The sequence below is a fragment of the Ranitomeya imitator genome, chromosome 6 (assembly GCF_032444005.1).
Source record: "Ranitomeya imitator isolate aRanImi1 chromosome 6, aRanImi1.pri, whole genome shotgun sequence".
NCBI classification, from domain to species: Eukaryota; Metazoa; Chordata; class Amphibia; order Anura; family Dendrobatidae; genus Ranitomeya; species Ranitomeya imitator.
In genome coordinates this window covers 339,897,548-339,918,328 of record NC_091287.1, presented here as the reverse complement: position 1 = coordinate 339,918,328, position 20,781 = coordinate 339,897,548, and the positions used below count along the sequence as shown (strand labels likewise).

Here is a 20,781-nt window from a genome sequence, read left to right as displayed (position 1 = left end):
ACCAGGGTAAACATCAGGTTACTAAGCGCAGGGCCACGCTTAGTAACCCGATGTTTACCCTGGTTACCATTGTAAATGTAAAAAAAAAAAAAACAGTACATACTTACATTTCGGTGTCTGGTCACGTCCCTCGCCCTCAGCTTCCCACACTGACTGAGCACCGGCCGTAAAGCAGAGCAGTGACATCACCGCTGTGCTCTGTTTATGGCCGGCCGGCGCTCACAGTCAGTGCAGGGAAGCTGAAGGCGAGGGACGTGACCAGACACCGGAATGTGAGTATGTAGTGTTTTTTTTTACATTTACAATGGTAACCAGGGTAAACATCGGGTTACTAAGCGCGGCCCTGCGCTTAGTAACTCGATGTTTACCCTGGTTACCAGTGAAGACATCGCTGAATCGGTGTCACACACGCCGATTCAGCGATGTCAGCGGGTGATCCAGCGATGAAATAAAGTCCTGGACTTTCCCCAGCGACCAACGATCTCCCAGCAGGGGCCTGATCGTTGGTCGCTGTCACGCATAACGATTTCATTAACGATATCGTTGCTACATCACAAAAAGCAACGATATCATTAACGATATCGTTATGTGTGACGGTACCTTTACTCAACCATACTAATTGAAAGACAAACAGCACATATCTACATCTCCTTTATTATCCTTTTCACCCTTCAGGCATCTTTGTTCACTCCCCTGCCATTGTTGGGTGCAATAGGGCAGAAAGGGAGAGCCGTCGAAGAGCGGGGGCGCCAAAGCGCAGCTTATAGGGTGCCAACCTCCGCTGTCAGGTAGGGCGAGATAGGATATATAGGGTCAGGCACCTCCCCTGGGTGCCTCTGTATTTTAGTTTATTGGTGTTGGTGTTCATTCACATTTTTTTATATTTTAGACGTATTTAATAAAATTGAAGTTTTATATTTACACATTAGAGTCTAGCGGTGGCTACAAGATTAGATACTCTAATTATTTATCTCTGTACTGTGAAAGTTACTCGTACTTTCACTTTGAAGCCATATAAATTCTTGAGGAAGGGGGAAATGAGGGGTTTAGGGTTACACACACACAGGCAGAGAAAAGAAGGGGGGTCAAATCTGCAGTGATTGTCTGTTCTTCGCTCTTGGATGTAGCAGAGCTCAGTGTGCGCTATAATAGACAATCAAATACCTCATGTTCTCAGGAAGTGCAGACACCAATGGTGCCCTAAGCATACAGCCAGGAAGTATCCACACAGCAAGCACAGAACATGTTGTATACAGCATGGAGCAGACAGAGGTCAGAACTCACAGTATGGCTCAGAGTGGTAAGTTGGTGTATCAGCCTGATGGGAGATGGGAAGCCATGCAGTGATGCCGGAAAAGATTCTTCTTCTTCAAGGATGCTTCTGGAGTCATGCACCAGTAAATTAGGTGGGCTCTCATCACTACAAAAATGCCAAACATGTGGTGCTATATGTGGTTTAGAAGGGAGGGGGGCATTTGGATTTTGGAATTTGCTGAATTTCTTTTAAGGGGCGAGGAGCCATTTTGCTTTTCCAGAGTCTTTGTGCTATTTGTGAAACATATAATCCCTTAAAAAGTATGTAATAATTCCTTATAAAAAACACCACCCAGTGTAGAAGACTGACAGTGTGTTAGGGTGATCCTGCTAAACAATGTAGCAAACAATAATTAGTGTTTTTTTTCTTATGGGTTTAATCTCAGGCATAGCTCGGTCTACCTGTTCTGTAATCTGGTCCAGACTTCATCAAATGGTCATGCCTGTGCCCAAGATGGAAGACTGGTTGCGGATTGCCTGTGGATTTGAGGAGCAATGTCAATTTCCTAATTGTATTGGAGCCCTTGATGCAAAACACATCCATGTGCGTAAGCCGCTGAACTCGGGGTCACAATTCTATAATTAAAAACAATATTTTTCTGTAGTGTTGTTGGCTCTGGTTGACAATCACTACAGGTTTATAATTGTAGACATTGGGGCCTATGGGAGAACTGGAGACTCTAGAGTCTTCAATTCTTCCATTATGGGTTGGCGGCTGCTCAATAACCAGTTGGACCTACCACCACCATGTCAGCTTCCAGGCTCCAATCAAGAATCTGTGCCGTATGTCCTTGTTGCAGATGAGGCCTTTCAGTTAACCAGGCATATAAGGAGGCCATAACCCTGTCGAAACCTGGACCACCAGCGTAGGTTCTTTAACTTGCGTCTATCATGCACATGGCGAATGGTGGAGTGCACATTTGGCATTCTTTGTGCCAAATAGCGGGTCCTCCAGTCAGTTATTCAGCTGAGTGAAGCCAACATAAATGAAGTCATCAAAGCATGTGTGGTCCTACATAACTTCACCCGACTTCATGAATGCTCCTCATCTGATGGTGCTGAAGGTGTGTTAGGCAATGTGGGTAAGCCTAGACCACATGTCATCCCTCAACGTCATCTGCTTTCAGGACTGAAAGTACGTGATATTTTCACTAATTATTTTGTGACACCTCAGGGTGCTAGTCCCTGGAAAGAGCATGCTGTATCTATGTTATAAGTTTAAATTTTGTGTGTATATAAAAATATTTTTTTAAGTTTAATTTGGTGTGTGTGTGTTCATTTGATTTATGTAATAGATGGTTTTGTTTTTCATTTTGTATCTTGTAATAACTATTGTAAGAAGAGACTAAAAATGGCATTTTTAAATTTTTTATAAAGCCAAAACGGAATATTTTTAAATCAAAACCATATTTTACTCATATGGCTCTTGTGGCCATTTTTTACATGTACTAAAACATACCAAGCAAAAAAACACGTTATTTTGCAACAGCAAAATCAAATAAAACCAAAAAATTTGAGATTCTGGTAACTTGGTGGAGGTGATGGCGGGAGTCCTGCTTCTCTTTCTTGATGGCTTTGTTGGCCAAATTGTCCTTCACCCTGTGTGGGTGCATAATCTTGGCCATGCTGTATGTTGTGGCCAGGGTTAGATTGATGAGTTGTAAAGTGACCATATTGATATTTGAGATGAGACTCCTGGGGATTGTGGAACCCACGTGACTCATACCCCCCAATATGGCCATGTTGTCCAAACCCAGGTTGGGACCAGCCTCCAACACTGGGTCTGTACAAGTGGCCATATTGGGCAGGTTGTTTATAGGATGCAATTTGGGCCTGTTGTGGCCATGGTTGGTTTTGGGGGGGGGGGGAATGGGTTGAGGAGTAGGCACCCATGGAGGAGGTGCATCAGATCCCTGTTGACCATGCACATGTGGGTTTGGTTGAAGTCTCATCAGGTTACGGGGTGACAGCTGCCACCTCTCCAAGAATTCAAAGACCTCATACGGGGTATTGGGGGGTGTGCATGCATCAATAAGGATTTGTTTGTAACCTAGCACACGTAGCCTCACCTCACGGGGTAGGGGGTGAAGGTACCGGGTCAGAGTATGCCTCCACACATTCATCCTGGGCAGCCCTGGCCCGGTAATTCAGAACCTCGTGTCAACATACCTCCTGGTATCTGAGGCAGGGTACTCTCGTCTTCGTAGCCCACGGCGAGATATGACAGCAGGCTGGGGGGAGGCCTCCAGAGGAACAATAAGGCTGCTGCTGTTGCCTGGATCTTCCAGGCTGATGGGTGCTGGTGCAGCTGCTGGTGCAGGTAGAGCTACTGGTACTGGTGCAGGAGGAGCTTGTGGGATGCAGCTGGAAGGCTGAGAAGATGGGACAGCCACCTCTTCACCTTCCCCGACTGGATCTATAATGGCCTCGGAATCTGACCCTGTCTCCCTCTCAGTGAGGTTGGACTGAGTTCTGTTAGGAAATTTTTAAAGAAAAATATATATAAGACATATGACCATAAAATACATATATGTAATGTGGTGTGATGTATGAAACGGTGCTATGAGATCCATACTGGATCCAAAAATACCAGGCAGTCATAATAAATATATTTCCATTTTGTAGGTGCGGAATCACCACTCCTGGCCCGCTGCTTACGTTCCCGCCTATATTGATCACGGATGCTGCGCCAGCATCTCATAACATCTTCCACTGCAATGACAGACAATAAAATAATGTATAAGGACATTGCGCACAGTGGATCAACAAGTTTATTGAGATTTTACATAGTCATGTGGCCTAGTAATTTTGATTTTTTAATAATAATCTTAATTAATAATAATAGGATAAAAAAACTCATACCAGGATTTAAGGGGATAGTGTGAAAACGTGTTATTTAGTGTAGTTAATAATATTATTTCCAAAACCTGAGTGAACTTATTTGTTGATGTTCACGTGGACAGTCTGCAAAATCAGAAAAAAGTAGCCCATAGATCCTTCTCCATGCCACCTCTTTTCTGGCCCGATCTGAGTAGTGTGCATCCCTTTGGTCCCATAGCTCTGGCCTTTCTTGGACCAGAACAAGAAGCATCTCCACGTTTTTGAAGTAGGACATGCTGCAGGACTCCGTGGAGGCATTCTTCCAGGATGTCTGGAGCGGTTTTTGAGCTTATCAGCATGTCTAAGCTTCCTGATAATGGCTTGGCCCATTTCCTGTCACCTGAAAAAGTCTTGCGTATTTCTAGCAAGTCACATGCATTGCCCGTGTGTAATCCGCATTTTTCTCACCCCCATAGACTTTCATTGGCGTATTTTGGAGGAATACGCTGACAATCGCAGCATGCTGCGATTTTCTCAGCCCGTAAAATACGGCCAAGAAATATACGGCTGATGGAAGCTACCCCATAGAGAAACATAGGTCTGTGTGCAATGCGTTGTTTTTGCGCCTCTCCCTCATCTGTATTTCTCTCTAGTGTGACCCCGGCCTAACAGGAAATGTTGCTGTGACGTGAACATAAGGAAGTTCCAACACCCCCAGTGCTGGTAGAATGGTGATAATGAGAAATCGCCTATTGAAAAGTGTGGATAGTAAGTTACAGAGAATGACAATCAGGACAGTTCCTTGACATATTAGACTAATGCGTGCATCAAAAGAAGTTTTAACATGTTGTGGTGGATGTTATCAGAAAGACCTAGTTTTTCTACAGGTTTTGTGTGAAAGGACTGATATGCTGGTTATGACTCAGATCCCATGGTCACAAATATATAAAAGCTGCAAAAAAGGCACGTTGCATTTAAAAGAATAACAAGAGAAACATGTGCAAATAAAATTTAACTCCTTTAGCCCCAAGGTGGTTTGCATGTTAATGACCAATCCAATTTTTACAAATCTGGCCACTGCCATTTTATAAGGTAATAACTCTTGAACGTTTTAAGGGATCCTGCTGATTCTGACATAGATTTTTCATGATATATTGTACTTTATGATAGTGGTAAAATTTCTTCAATATGACTTGTGTTTATTTGTGTAAAAAATGGAAATTTGGCAACAATTTTAAACATTTTGCAAGTTTGAATTCTTATGCCTTTAAATCAGAGAGAAAGGTCACACAAAATAGTTAACAAATAGCATTTCCCGCATGTCTACTTTACATCAGGACAATTTGTTTATTTTTTTTGTTAGGAAATTATAAGTGTTAAAAGTTGATCAGCAATTCTTCATTTTTACATTAAAATTTACAAAACCATTTTTTTAGGGATCTCATCACATTTGAAGTGACTTTGAGGGGTCTATATGAAAGAAAATTCCTAAAAGTGACATCATTCTAAAAACTGCATCACTCAAGATGCTCAAAACCACATTCAAGAAGTTTATTAACCCTTCAGGTGCTTCACAAAAATTATTGGAATTTGAAAGGAAAAAATGAACATTTAACTTTTCTTCACTAAAATTTAACTTTAGACCCTATTTTTTTTATTTTCACAATGGTAAGAGGAAAAAATGAACACCATAATTTGATGTGACCCAGTTTAAAAACTAGACCCCTCAAGTGACTTATCTTGATGTGTGATGAGAACTTTGAACCTCCAAGTGCTTCACAGAAGTTTATAGCATAGAGCTGTGAAAATAAAAAAAAATCACATTTTTTCCGCAAAAATGATCTTTTAGCTCTCAGATTTTTATTTTCACAAGGGTAACTGGAAAAATTGGACCGAAATAGTTGTGCAATTTGTCCTGAATATGCTGATACCCCCATAGGTGAAGGAAAACAATTGTTTGGGCACATAGCAGGCCTTGGAAGGGAAGGATCACCGAATTGGGAATTGAGATCGGACGCCATGTCGCTTTTGGAGAGCCCCTGATGTACCTAAATAGTGGAAAGCCCCCACTAGTGACATAGTTTTGGAAACTAGGTCCTGTTGGGAACTTATCTAGATGTGAATTGAGCACCTTGAATCCACAGGTGCTTCACAGACGTTTATAACATAGAGCCAAGAAAATAAAAAAAATATTTTTTTTTCCACAACATTATCTTTTAGCCACCATTTTTTTTTTCATAATGGTAACCAGAGAAATTAGACCCCAAAAGTTGTTGCTCAATTTGTCCTGAGCAGGCTGATACTCCATATGTGGGGTAAAACCACTGTTTGGGCACACGACAGAGCATGGAAGGGAAGGAGCACCATTTGACTTTTTCAAAGCAAAATTGGCTGGAATTTGGAACAGATGACATGTTGCACTTGGAGAGCCCCTGATGTGCCTAAACAGTGGAGACCCCCAAAAAGTGACCCCATTTTGGAAACCAGACCCCCCAAGGAATTTATCTAGTGTGTGGTGAGCACTTTGAACCTTTAGGTGCTTCACAGATAATTATAACGTTGAGTTATAATGTCATGTCACGTTTGCAGAGCCCCTGGTGTTCCTAACCTATGGAAATGCCCCACAAGTGACCTGATTTTCTGTAAAGCGCTGCGGAATATGTTGGCACTTAAGAAATAAAGAGATTATTAATAAAGAGATTATTAACTGATCTACTGTTTTCTATTATGTGAATTTTATAATGTGTTGGCATACATAAGTTGTGTAGAGTGCATCAGGTTGGTATATGTGAGTAGTGTAGAGTTCTTCAGGTTGTCAAACGTGAATAGTGTAGAGTTTGTCAGGTTGGCATTCGTGAGTTGTGTAGTATTCGTCAGGTTGTCATTTGTGAGTTGTGTAGTGTTTGTCAGGTTGGTATACATGAATTGTGTCAGTCAGAAATGAATTTAGTCGTCCATGGATGTGTGGTACAGTCTGAAGCATTCTTTCATGCATAGAAATACACTGTTTGTCGGGGCAAGTGTCGCATTGATAAGTGATGGCCTTGTGTATCCCCCTTCTGTAACACACTCGGCACCTGTTTTGTGACCTTACTTATTCAGGGTTTGAATACTTATGACCATGTGATATTTCAGTTTTTCTTTTTTAATAAATATGCAACAAATTCTACATTTCTGTTTTTTTTCAGTCAAGATGGGATGCAGAGTGTACATTAATGAGAAAAAAATGAATTTTTTGAATTTACCAAAGGACTGCAATGAAAAATTTAAAGGGGTCTGAATACTTTCTGTACCCACTGTATGTCCCAGGTCAATAAGATCCAGGTCATAGGGACGTATGGATACGTCCAAGGTGGGAAAGAGGTTAATGAGAATATACACTAGCTATTGTTTATAAAAATTTGCCTAAAAGTGAAGGTTACTTCCCCATTAATTGTCTTCAAATAAATTGAAACAAAATATATTTTTATTAATTAGAAGTGATATATTTTTATTAATCAGTATAAATTAGCTAGGGTTAAGCTTTGAGATAAAGAACATTATCAAAAGAGAGAAATCTCTAAAGGTACCTTCACACATAACGATATTGTTAACGATATCGTTGCTATTTGTGACGTAGCAACGATATCGTTAATGAAATCGTTATGTGTGACAGCGACCAACGATCAGGCCCCTGCTGGGAGATCGTTGGTCGCTGAATAAAGTCCAGAACTTTATTTCGTCGCTGGACTCCCTGGAGACATCGCTGGATCGGCGTGTGTGACACCGATCCAGCGATGTCTTCACTGGTAACCAGGGTAAACATCGGGTAACTAAGCGCAGGGCCGCGCTTAGTAACCCGATGTTTACCCTGGTTACCATGCTAAAAGTAAAAAAAAAAAAAACAGTACATACTTACCTACCGCTGTCTGTCCTCCAGCGCTGCGCTCTGCACTCCTCCTGTACTGGCTGTGAGCCGGAAAGCAGAGCGGTGACTTCACCGCTCTGCTTTCCGGCTCCCAGCCAGTACAGGAGGAGAGCAGAGAAGCAGAGCGCAGCGCTGGAGGACAGACAGCGGTAGGTAAGTATGTACTGTTTGTTTTTTTTTACTTTTAGCATGGTAACCAGGGTAAACATCGGGTTACTAAGCGCGGCCCTGCGCTTAGTTACCCGATGTTTACCCTGGTTACCGGCATCGTTGGTCGCTGGAGAGCGGTCTGTGTGACAGCTCTCCAGCGACCAAACAGCGACGCTGCAGCGATCCGGATCGTTGTCGGTATCACTGCAGCGTCGCTTAATGTGAAGGGGCCTTAAGGAGATGTGAAGAACTGAGCTGTGTCGAGCAATCTGATATGCAATTGATTTGCATTCACAGACTCTCCATGAAACTGATAGCTTGGTGTATCTGATATCGTTTGGAGGTAAGGAAATGCTTATCTGGGAAGCACGAATCGGTATCTTTGATAGAAACGCTAAGGCATAGAAGAGTGTAAGATGGGTGCAAATACTATTCATACTTCTGCAGTGACGGCTGTCATTCACCATTTAGTGTATGCGAATTGTACTTAACATCTCCCCATATCTTGGACTATAGAATCTTTTTTCACTCCACCCAACAAATAACCTTTTCATGTGTCTTTATCTTCTATAGCGTGGGGCAGACGGCGAATATTCTCCTACATATTACACCTGTTGAAGTTGCCAGTCTGAAAGATGGAATCAACTTCCTGAGGAATAAGGACACAGGGAAGAATTTTATTATATTTAAAAATGGTGAAGATTTGCGGGCGTGTAAAAATTTATGCAAACATCAAGGTGGAACATTCATAAAAGACATTGAAGACCTGGACAGCAGGTATTATTGGTACCGTCACAGCTTTAAAAAGTTATATTATTTATTTGTTTAGATAAAAAAGGAAAATCCGAATCATGAAGATGCAAATTAGCAATTATATGTTACCTGTAGTTTACAGACACAGAGGAAATAAGTGGTTGGGTCAGAAAAAATGTCAGTACCTGTAAAAAGCACTCATAATAGGTGATGCGTAAGGCACGAGGCACAGAGATAAATTACATATCATCTCTGAGTTCTTTGTTTTTATGTCATTTGTAGGCTACCTTCACACTCATACTTTCATGACAATTTTTAAGGGGAAAATCTGCATGTAAAAATGCATTGCTATACCATTTTTCAGCGTTTAGTGGTGTTTTTTTTATAAATATTCTTTTTTACTATCTGCCATTTTTGGTAACTTTTTTTTTCAATGCTTTTTTCAATGTTTTCACATTTCAAATTATGTAACTTAAATTCTTAATATCACATGATTTGTTTAAAAAAAATGCAACACAAAATACAAGTCAACTGTGTTGTTTTACTTTCTCAAATAATTTTTCCTTTACAAGTGTTTTTTTTTGCTATTTGTGGCATTGTGGGGCTAGTCACTACTCAATATGACGCTGGGCACTTCTCATTGACTTACCATGAGGCAGGAATGTGGCGCTAGTCACTTCTCTATATGACACTTATCAGTACTCAGGGATGTACCGTGAGGCAGGATTGTCAAGAGGTCTGGGGTCAGTGGATCGCCCCCACGTAAGGGCAATGGGGTACTCGGTACCGGGTCCTTCAGTTCCCTCACCTGGGATGTCACGGTGGCCCGACCCGGACCGTGGCCCTATGAGGGGCGCCCAATAAAAGGGGTTAGAGTTTGTAGATAATGGTAGTGTTCATGACGCCACCTGTGGTATTCAGTCAGGATGACCAGCACCTCTTAGGGGTCCGCTGGGGTGATGGAATGGCAGCTAGATGGTATACCTTCCCACAGGTGAAGTATATCCCCAGGGCTTCCCAGAAGTGTAGTTGGTGATGGTGGGTGGTGCAAGGCGCGGTGAATAACGAGGACACAATGGGTGCAGTCTCTTTACCTTTACTAAAGGCTTCAGCATCCACAGTCCAGGGTGCTGGATCACAGGGTAGGCAGAGTTCGGCCGGTCTGATGGCAATTCCAGAGTCCCCTTATCCAGGTGGAAATCAGTAGCCTACCCCTTGCGCACAGTAACGTAGTAGGTCCCTATGTGCATTAGCTCCCATAGGGTCCTCACTCTTGTTACTCTTCTCCCAGTCCCCCAGATGGATAGGACCAACCCATATGATGGTGGTGGCCGGAGGCTATTTTATAGGGACCCTAGTGTCATCCCTCCTCCGCGTTGCCACCTTGCCTGCTTAGGTTCTTAGGTCGGGCAGCCAACTTGCAATCGACAGTCCTGCCGGTCTCTGAAGTAAAGCGTAGAGTCTATTACTCCCTCGGTGCTCCGGCTACCGGATCTGCACTCAGTGGGAGGCAGCGGCCTACTTCTAGCTGGTCTCCCACTGCTGTTATACTCCTGTTGCTACGACTTCGGTGCTCACTCACTACGGCACACTTCCTTTCTTGTCCTTTCCTTGGAGGCTGCCGCAATCAGGTGCAGGCGCAGCTCTGCATCCTTCCTTCTGTTCCTGCGCCAAGCCCAGTCTGCTCCTCTCTCCTGACTATATCCTTCTCCCTCCAGTCAGGACTCCTTCCTCCCTCCGACTGACTAACTTCCTAACTAAACCCCCAGTTTTACCCAAGTGTGAGGAGTGGCCTAATAGATAGAACCTTTTGCTCCCCATGGTGGCCGGCATGTGAAGTGTGTGTGTGGCTGTGATACCTGGCAAGGTGAACTCCTTTGGTGCCATCAGATGTAACATCGCTCCACCTGGTGGAAGAAGGACATTACTGCAACGACCAGGACTCTGGGGCGCTGCATCAGTACTAAGAGGGCTCATAATAGACTAAGGGAAAGGACAAAATCATAGTCAGGTAACAGTCCAAGTCCAGAGTATCAGGAAGGTAGCGCTTCAAGACAAAGGGGTAAGACAAATGGATAGTTAAAGGTAAATCCAAGGTCAGAAACTGAGATCTGAAAACAACTAAGAGCACAGACCAAACACACACACCACTTAAGGAAAGTTACAATTGTAAAAGATGTGATAAATTGTAAGATTGCCAAATAGCCCGATAATCACTAAGAATGGATGACCCCTGGTGGAGATCCCACAGACCATGACAGATAGGATGGCTGAGCTGTCAATCACAGTACTCATACTTCTGCCTCAGATTGGGCGGTAGAGCTGTCACTCACAATCTTGACAGCTCAGTTAGCCCTCTATCCCATAGGGCAGCAGAGCTGTAATACACAGTGTCCATAGGACACTGTGTGGAATCGTGACAGCTTTGTTCTCTATAAGTTTTGTTACATTTTTTGTTACATATCCACCACCCTCGGATCCTTCAGGCGGAACGTGAAAACCCATCTCTTCAGGAAACCCTACAGCCTGCAATAACCATTCTGCCACCTCACCACCACCCGAGCTGCCGCCTCACCACCACCAGAGCTGCTGCACCCCCGACCTTCTGTCTCTTCCCCATTATCCCATAGATATGTCCATAAGGACAGGGTCTTCTCCCCTCTGTACCAGTCTGTCATCGTAAATTTGTTTACTGTAAGCGATATCTATAACTCTGTATGTAACCCCTTCTCATGTACAGCACCATGGAATTAATGGTGCTATATAAATAAATATATATATAAATAAATAAATAATAATAATAATAATGTTTAAGCTGCCTATCTCTTTTAAGTCCTTATTGATTTTTCAATTACTAATGATCATTAATAAAATGGCTGGGAGCCCCAATGATAAAGCATTTAAGACCGCTAAAACTTAATTTTTAAATACTCCATTAAAATATTATTTGATTTTTAAGTTCATGTGGAAAAGATAAAAATGGTACATGGCATATGAATGAAGTGCTTATATTGGCATGGGGCAATATTCTGGTTTATTGGCCAAATAATTATTAGTGCCTAACTAACAGCGTAAACTTCATGCAGACAATGAAGGTACCCCGCTAACATGTTTCACTGCAGCAATATCTTAATCAGGGAAAGAAACAACATGATTAAACTGCTGCCACGGTGAAATATGTTGGAGGGACACCTTCAGTGTGTGCAATCAATTTAACAGTGACAGTGGGAATCAGAAGTCACCTGTACTCAACATAGGCGTATGCTTATATGATAAAAAAAACTAACAACATGCAGTACTAATTATAATAAGTTTATAATGTAGATATAGTCAAAAGGCATTTACAGTAGGTATTTGTAAGGCAGTTTGGTTTTCAGCATTTGAGTTAAAAGATGAGAGACACAATTTAGAATCAGATTTACGTGTAGCAAAGTCTTTGTTGAGTTTTGGGGTATTGTGAATAAAACAACATACGTTTTTATTATATATATTTTTGAAAATTAATTTACAATGTGTTTTACCCATTGCCATTATAATACATTATTAAAAATAAACTGCACATTAACATTTCTACTATTAGTGACTTGTTATATGGACAAATAGATATATGTATTTTATAACTGTCTCATTAAGGTTATATGGATAGTCAGTGCAATTCCACTGATTAGACATAATTCTATTTACAGAATAAATATAGCATAACATTTTATAACATTTTATGGCTACTGATAATGATTTTATCACATCACCATTCCTTAATTTTACAACAGTCTATTTAATCCTATAGGTTGATCTTTTATGTAAATCATCATAAAACTTATCTATTAACTTTATAACACATAGTGTTTAGTACCAGAAGTTATGAAAGTTCAATATTAGATTTCAAAGTAGCCAAATATTCTATAGAATTCAATTACAATGTTTTTGTTATTTTTGTCTTTAATTTTTTCATTTTGCTGCTATATTAAAGAATTTACAATGTAATTTAAAACACCACACCAGGTTTTTTCTTTATTTCAGTGGTGGAGTAGTATCAGTAATCCATGTTCCCTGCCCCTAATAATATACTTACAAGCTGTGATACTTTCAAAAGTGGGTGCTACAAGGTACTAACTATGCAGGGTAACCAAACTTTTGCATCAGCCCGTTTTCCTTATTGTAATTTTTAAAATTTAAAAGATGAAAAAATCTATATATTTGTTGCCTAAAATACAAAGGAAATGCGCCATAATTAACTTTAGCCCTATTAGAGATCATTTCATCTTCAACTCTCCTAACTGTTCACAACAGTCATTTTGACCAGGGGTGCACAAACTTTTACATGCCATTCTATATTATTATAAGTAAAACACTTTATGGTAATCAAACATTCCCACTTAGACATATGGATTTAAAGTAAAACAAGTGCAGAGATTGGTGTTATGACCTGGTGGTCAGGACAATAATGGACCTGGTGGTTAAGAGCACACGGAATGACCTGATAGTTACTGATAATAAAGGACGAGCCCTGGAACGTGGGAACTCTGCTGACCGCAATCCCTAATCCTATCAAACACACTAGAAATAGCCGTGGATTGCGCCTAACGCTCCCTATGCAACTCGGCACAGCCTAAGGAACTAGCTAGCCCTGAAGATAGAAAAATAAAGCCTACCTTGCCTCAGAGAAATTCCCCAAAGGAAAAGGCAGCCCCCCACATATAATGACTGTGAGTAAAGATGAAAATACAAACACAGAGATGAAATAGATTTAGCAAAGTGAGGCCCGACTTACTGAACAGACCGAGGATAGGAAAGGTTACTTTGCGGTCAGCACAAAAACCTACAAAAAGACCACGCAGAGGGCGCAAAAAAGACCCTCCACACCGACTCACGGTGTGGAGGTGCTCCCTCTGCGTCCCAGAGCTTCCAGCAAGCAAGACAACAATAAAAATAGCAAGCTGGACAGAAAAATAGCAAACCAAAGAAATACAAGCTGGAACTTAGCTTCTGCTGGGAAGACAGGTCACAAGAACGATCCAGGAGAGAACTAGACCAATACTGGAACATTGACAGGTGGCATGGAGCAAAGATCTAAGTGGAGTTAAATAGAGCAGCAGCTAACGAATTAACCTCATCACCTGTGGAAGGAAACTCAGAAACACCCACCCGAGGAAGTCCATGGACAGAACCAGCCGAAATACCATTCATGACCACAGGAGGGAGCCCGACAACAGAATTCACAACAGATTGGCTGCTTCAGCCATTATTTAGCTATTATTAATGGATTTTAAATGGTTAGTGCATCAATAATAAAATTTGAAGCATCTATAAGCTAGTTGGAACATTGGTTTTTAATATATGAATACCTTACGCCCTCATTCAGACGTCTGAGTCACGTACTTGCTCTATCCATGATTTTAAAGTCTATAAAGCTGTGGACATGTCTGCATTTCTTTTTTGTGGACGCAAAAAGCGTGTAAGATGTGCTGTGGTTCCTGGATATAGATCCCTTAGGTCATGTTCAATATTATTAACTGTGGAGTAATTTGTAGTGGATTACGTGAATGCATAGAAAAAGACTGACGGACTAAATTCACATTATCCTTTGAGTCAGCAGCGTGGTGCTGCTGACTTCTTTCCTTAAGCACCGCCTACTTCTGTATGCATCCTGCGTGCCTATCTTTAACATTGGGTTTGCGGATATATGCGTTGTATGCGGATGTGTCCGCATGCGTCAATTTGAAGTGCCCGCTGGCCGCACAGGCGGGCACATCAAAACGACCCTTGCGGATGCATCCGCATATAACGCATGTATCTGCATACCCAATGTTAAAGATAGGTATGCAGGATGCATACGAAGCTTAAGGGAAGAAGTGCAGAAGTAGGCGGAGCTTAAGGGAGGAAGTACGCAGCCCTAGGCACTCTACCTAAATGCAAGTGTGAACCCGACCTTAGATAATTGAGCTATACATGAATGGCATACCCTTTCATGTTGTATGAATGGAATCTATTATCCACTGTTGTTTTTCATGCATAAATTATGTATGGTTGTACTGAAGAAAGAGTCAGTTGACTCTGAAACGCGTTGACAATAAAACAACAAATTTATTCACCAATATTTGTGTCATGCCCAGGAGAGCGCAGAAACACTTCCAATCCTGTCACATAAATCTGCTTTATCTATGGAAGCTGCTGCATCCGGTTTTCAGGGTCTTTAACCCCTTAATCCCATTGGATGTACTATCCCGTCAAGGTGACCTGGGACTTAATTCCCAGTGACGGGAGAGTACGTCCAGCGCAATCAGCTGCGCTATCGCAGCTAACATCCGGCACTATGTGCCAGGAGCGGTCATGGACCGCCCCCGGCACATTAACCCCGACACACTGTGATCAAACATGATCGCAATGTTCCGGCGGTATAGGGAAGCATCGCACAGGGAGGGGGCTCCCTGCGGGCTTCCCTGAGACCCTCAGAGCAACGTGATGTGATCGCGTTGCTCCGAGGGTCTCCTACCTTCCTCTCCCTGCAGGCCCTGGATCCAAAATGGCCATGGGGCTGCATCCGGATCCTGCAGGGAGGTGGCTTACCAGCGCCTGCTCAGAGTAGGCGCCGGGAAGCCTCCCTGCTGTGCATGTCAGATCGCTGATCTGACACAGTGCACAGCTAAGTGTCAGATCAGCGATCTGTCACCTTTCTGTGATGTCCCGTCCTGGGGCAAAGTAAAAAAAAAAAAAATTACATGCGTAAAAAAAAAAAAACTTCCTAAATAAATAATAAAAAAAAATATATTGTTCCAATAAATACATTCCTTTATCTAAATAAAAAAAAAACAATAAAAGTACAGATATTTAGTATCGCCGCGTCCATAACGACCCGACCTATAAAACTGTCTCACTAGTTAACCCCTTCAGTGAACACTGTAAAAAAAAAGAGGCAAAAAACAACGCTTTATCATACCGCCAAACAAAAAGTGGAATAGCACATGATCAAAAAGATGGCTATAAATAACCATGATACCGATGAAAAAGTCATCTTGTCTCGCAAAAAACGAGCCATGAGACGGCATCATCAACGAAAAATAAAAAAGTTATAGTCCTCAGAATAAAGCGATGCAAAAATAATTATTTTTTCTATAAAATAGTTTTTATCGTATAAAAGTGCCAAAACATAAAAAAAGATATATATGAGGTATCGCTGTAATCGTACTGACCCGAAGAATAAAAACTGCTTTATCCATTTTACCAAACATGGAATGGTATAAACGCCCCCTCCCCAAAAGAAATTCGTGAATTGCAGATTTTTTTCATACTGCCTCACAAAAATCTGAATAAAAAGTGATCAAAAAATGTCACGTGCCCGAAAATTCTACCAATAAAAACGTCAACTCGTCCCGCAAAAAACAAGACCTCACATGACTCTGTGGACCAAAATATGGAAAAATCATAGCTCTCAAAATGTGGTAACGCCCAAAAATATTTTTTGCAATAAAAAGCGTCTTTTAGTGTGTGACGGCTGCCAATCATAAAAATCGGCAAAAAAACCCTCTATAAAAGTAAATCAAACCCCCCTTCATCACCCCCTTAGTTAGGGAAAAATAAAAAAATGTATTTCCATTTTCCCATTAGGGCTAGGGTTAGGGCTAAGGTTAGGGCTAGGGTTAGGGCTAGGGTTAGGGTTAGGGCTAGGGTTGGGGCTATGGTTGGAATTAGGGCTAGGGGTGTGTTGGAGTCAGGGTTAGGGGTGGGGTTAGGATTAGGGTTAGGGGTGTGTTTGGGTTAGGGTTTCAGTTAGAATTGGAGGTTTCCACTGTTTAGGCACACCAGGGCTCTCCAAACGCGACATGGCATCCGATCTCAATTCCAGCCAATTCTGCATTGAAAAAGTAAAACAGTTCTTCTTCCTTTCCGAGCTCTCCCGTGCGCCCAAACAGGGGTTTACCCCAACATATGGGGTATCAACGTACTCAGCACAAATTGGACAACAAATTTTTGGGTCCAATTTCTCCTGTTACCCTTGAGAAAATACAAAACTGGGGGCTAAAAAATAATTTTTGTGGAGAAAAAAAGAATTTTTATTTTCATGGCTCTGCGTCATAAACTATAGTGAAACACTTGGGGGTTCAAAGCTCTCACAACAAATCTAGATAAGATCCTTAGGGGGTCTACTTTCCAAAATGGTGTCACTTGTGAGGGGTTTCATTGTTTAGGCACATCAGGGGCTCTCCAAATGCAACATGGCGTCTTATCTTAATTCCAGCCAATTTTGCATTGAAAAGTCAAACGGCGCTCCTTCCCTTCCGAGCTCTGCCATGCACCCAAACAGTGGTTTACCCCCACATATGGGGTTTCAGCGTACTCAGGACAAATTGCACAACAACTTTTGGGGTACAACTTCTTCGAGTACCCTTGGGAAAATAAAAAATTGGGGGCGAAAAGTTAATTTTTGTGAAAAAATAAAAAATTTTATTTTTACGGCCATGCGCCCAAACAGTGGTTTACCCCACATATGGGGTATCGCGGTACTCTGGAAAAATTGTACAACAACTTTTGGGGTCCATTTTCTCCTGTTACCCTTGGTAAAATAAAACAAATTGGAGCTGAAGTAAAAAAAAAATTAAATGTTCATTTTTTAAACATTCCAAAAATTCCTGTGAAGCACCAGAAGGGTTAATAAACTTCTTGAATGTGGTTTTGAGCACCTTCTGGGGTGCAGTTTTTAGAATGGTGTCACACTTGGTTATTTTCTATCATATAGACCCCTCAAAATGACTTCAAATGTGATGTGGTCCCTAAAAAAAAATGGTGTTGTAAAAATGAGAAATTGCTGGTCAACTTTTAACCCTTATAACTCCCTAACAAAAAAAAATTTTGTTTCCAAAATTGTGCTGATTTAAATTTGACATGTGGAAAATGTTACTTATTACCGTATATACTCGAGTATAAGCCGACCCGAGTATAAGCCGACCCCCTAATTTTGCCACAAAAAACTGGGAAAACTTATTGACTCGAGTATAAGCCTAGGGTAGGAAATGCAGCAGCTACTGGTAAATTTCAAAAATAAAAATAGATGCTCCATACCGTTCATTATTGCCCCATAGATGCTCCATATCTACTGTGCTATATAGAATGCTCTGCACCGTTCATTATGGCCCCATAGATGCTCCTTATAAAGCTGTGCCCCATATATATTGCTCTGCACCGTTCATTATGACCCCATAGATGCTCCATAGAAAGCTGTGCCATATATATATATTGCTCTGCACTGTTGATTATGGCCCCATAGATGCTCCTTATAAAGCTGTGCCCCATATATATTGCTCTGCACCGTTGATTATGGCCCCATAGATGCTCCTTATAAAGCTGTGCCATATAGAATGCTGCTGGTGCTGCAATAAAAAAAAAATCACATACTCACCTCTCTTGCTCAGGACGCCGCCGCTTTCAATATTTACCTGCTCCTCGTGCGGCTCCGTCTCCAGCACTGACGCTGAGCAGAGGGCGCGCACTGACTACGTCACCGCGCCCTCTAACCTGAGCGTCACTGCTAGAGGACGCTGCAGAGGGGGCCGCACCGGAGCGAGGAGCAGGTAAATATCGCGCAGCGCTGCGCTCCCCGTATACTTACCTGCTCCTGGCGCGGTCCCTGCAGTCCCTGGCTTCCCCCGGCGCTGCATCTTCTTCCTGTAATTGAGCGGTCACAGTTACCGATCATTTACAGCAATGAATATGCGGCTCCTCCCCTATGGGGGGTGGAGCCGCATATTCATTTCTGTAATGAGTGGTGCCATGTGACCACTCAGTACAGGCAGAATCTCCAGCGCCGGGGAAGCCAGGGACTGCAGGGACCGCGCCAGGAGCAGGTAAGTATAATTACACAGCAAAAACTTATATAGAAAAAGATGCCAGATGTAAAATTCTTTATGGTCAATGAAAAGATATACAAATCATAACCTCCTAAAAAATTCATCAGACCAAAAACTATTTATAAAATATTTTATTTATACAATATTATAATAATAAAAACATAGTAATATTACTATAACCATAGACATATAAAAAGGAAATCTTTATTGAGACCATACAATAAGAAAAAATATATAACAAATAACAAAATAAAAAATGTCAATAAAAAATATAAAAACGATATATTTGAATGCTTATTAATCCATGCGTAGATGTCAAACTTAATGACAGAGAAATTATTTATTTAGGGATTAAGTATTTTTTACTTGATGTTATTCTTAAATTTATTTCATTATCTTAATTAATATTAAATTTAAACATAATCCCTGTATGTGCAGGACAGGGCAAACCCCAAATGATTGGTACAAAGTACATACATGCAAAACTATATATAAAAAATGAATAATATTATAAAAAATGAATAATATTGTAAAAATAAATAAATATATTTTTTTACAAAATATGTATGCTATATGAGAGCATATGTGATCCAGAAAACATATCTAAAATGACCAAAAAATATGTAAAAAATAATAATATGTGAAGAAGTTATATATGTGAATAAATATATAAAAAATATATAAAAAAAATTTTTTGTGTGTATATATATATATATATATATATATATATATATATAATTAATTATATATTTAATAATAAATAATAATAAACAGTAATAAAGTGCCCATAATGTGACAATCCAAATAGATGACAACTGAAAAAATGTGTTTGCAAAATAAGTCACTGAGATATAATATTATGCCAGATCACATATATAGCAAAACATACCACACATATATGATACAATGCAAAAACATCAAATATAAATTGCACCAACCAATATGGGGAAGCCTGCCCTGCACACACCACTCCAACGCACGTTTCGCTCACCGCTTCGTCAGGGAGTGATGTGAGTGGGGCAGGAAGACTGATTATATAGCAAAATAACAGCTGCATCTCCTATGTAATCAAGAGACGCCATGGTTACATGGCGCCGCAATGCCGCACACCGCCGCCCACATCACGGTGATCAGAAACCGGAAGTGCGTCACCGAGGGCGTCATATGACGCCGTCGATAACACGCCCCAAGACTCCAACCACCGGACGGGAGCGGCGCATGCGCACAGCGGCGCACAGCGTCTCAGCAGCCATATTAAAGAGGGGCAGAAGACATAGTGCGATGGGCACCAAAATACTAAGTGTTACCACACAAGACACACACAGCGTTACTGCAGCCACACAAACCTTTACTTATAATGATTGTCATAAAAATGAACGGCAAAAATTAGGCATTACAGACATTGCTGAAATCAGAACTTTACACCGAAGGGAGCGGTGCATGCGCACAACAGCGCGCAGCGTCTCAGCAACCACATGAAAAAGAGGGCAGAAAACATAGTGCAATAGGCACCAAACCACAAAGTGTTACCCACACAAGACACACATGCAGCGTTACTGCAGCCACACAAATCTATTCTTATAAGGGTTATCATACTGCTAAAGAACAGAACTTTACCTATTGCCGCATAGATGTATTACCAGCTTACAAATATGGGAAATAGAATATTTAATAATTAGTATTGCCACCAAATAATAATAAAAACACATACACACACATGTATGCTACCATATAAATTATACATCCATACTCACATGCATATACACTGCCCCATACACAATATACTATTATAATCATACACAGTCGTATCCCATTATATCAAATACATGCATAACACATATAAAAATCATATATACACCCATATATCCATCCATATCTGTATACTAATAACCTAATGTGCACATGTATCAAAATAATTAAATACATTCAATAATTATATATCTATTATTACAAACACAAAAACTCTAAACTGATAAATACTCTAACCATACAGAC

General features: G+C 41.0%; 2 protein-coding genes across 2 annotated transcripts in view; one reads left to right on the top strand and one right to left on the bottom strand.

The window, feature by feature from the left end:
• LOC138642270 (uncharacterized) overlaps window positions 1–7,056 on the bottom strand; it is a 116,805-nt gene extending 109,749 nt beyond the window's left edge. Inside the window, exons 1-2 of the mRNA XM_069730337.1 lie at window positions 6,890–7,056; window positions 3,484–3,786 (exon numbers count right to left, since the gene is read on the bottom strand). Coding sequence (XP_069586438.1) covers window positions 3,484–3,786; window positions 6,890–7,056 — 470 coding nt within the window. The remainder of the gene's footprint in view (window positions 1–3,483; window positions 3,787–6,889) is intronic.
• The window catches only part of LOC138642625 (cytidine monophosphate-N-acetylneuraminic acid hydroxylase-like), a 399,876-nt gene that overhangs the window by 117,971 nt on the left and 261,124 nt on the right, over window positions 1–20,781 (top strand). Inside the window, exon 2 of the mRNA XM_069730894.1 lies at window positions 8,765–8,968. Coding sequence (XP_069586995.1) covers window positions 8,765–8,968 — 204 coding nt within the window. The remainder of the gene's footprint in view (window positions 1–8,764; window positions 8,969–20,781) is intronic.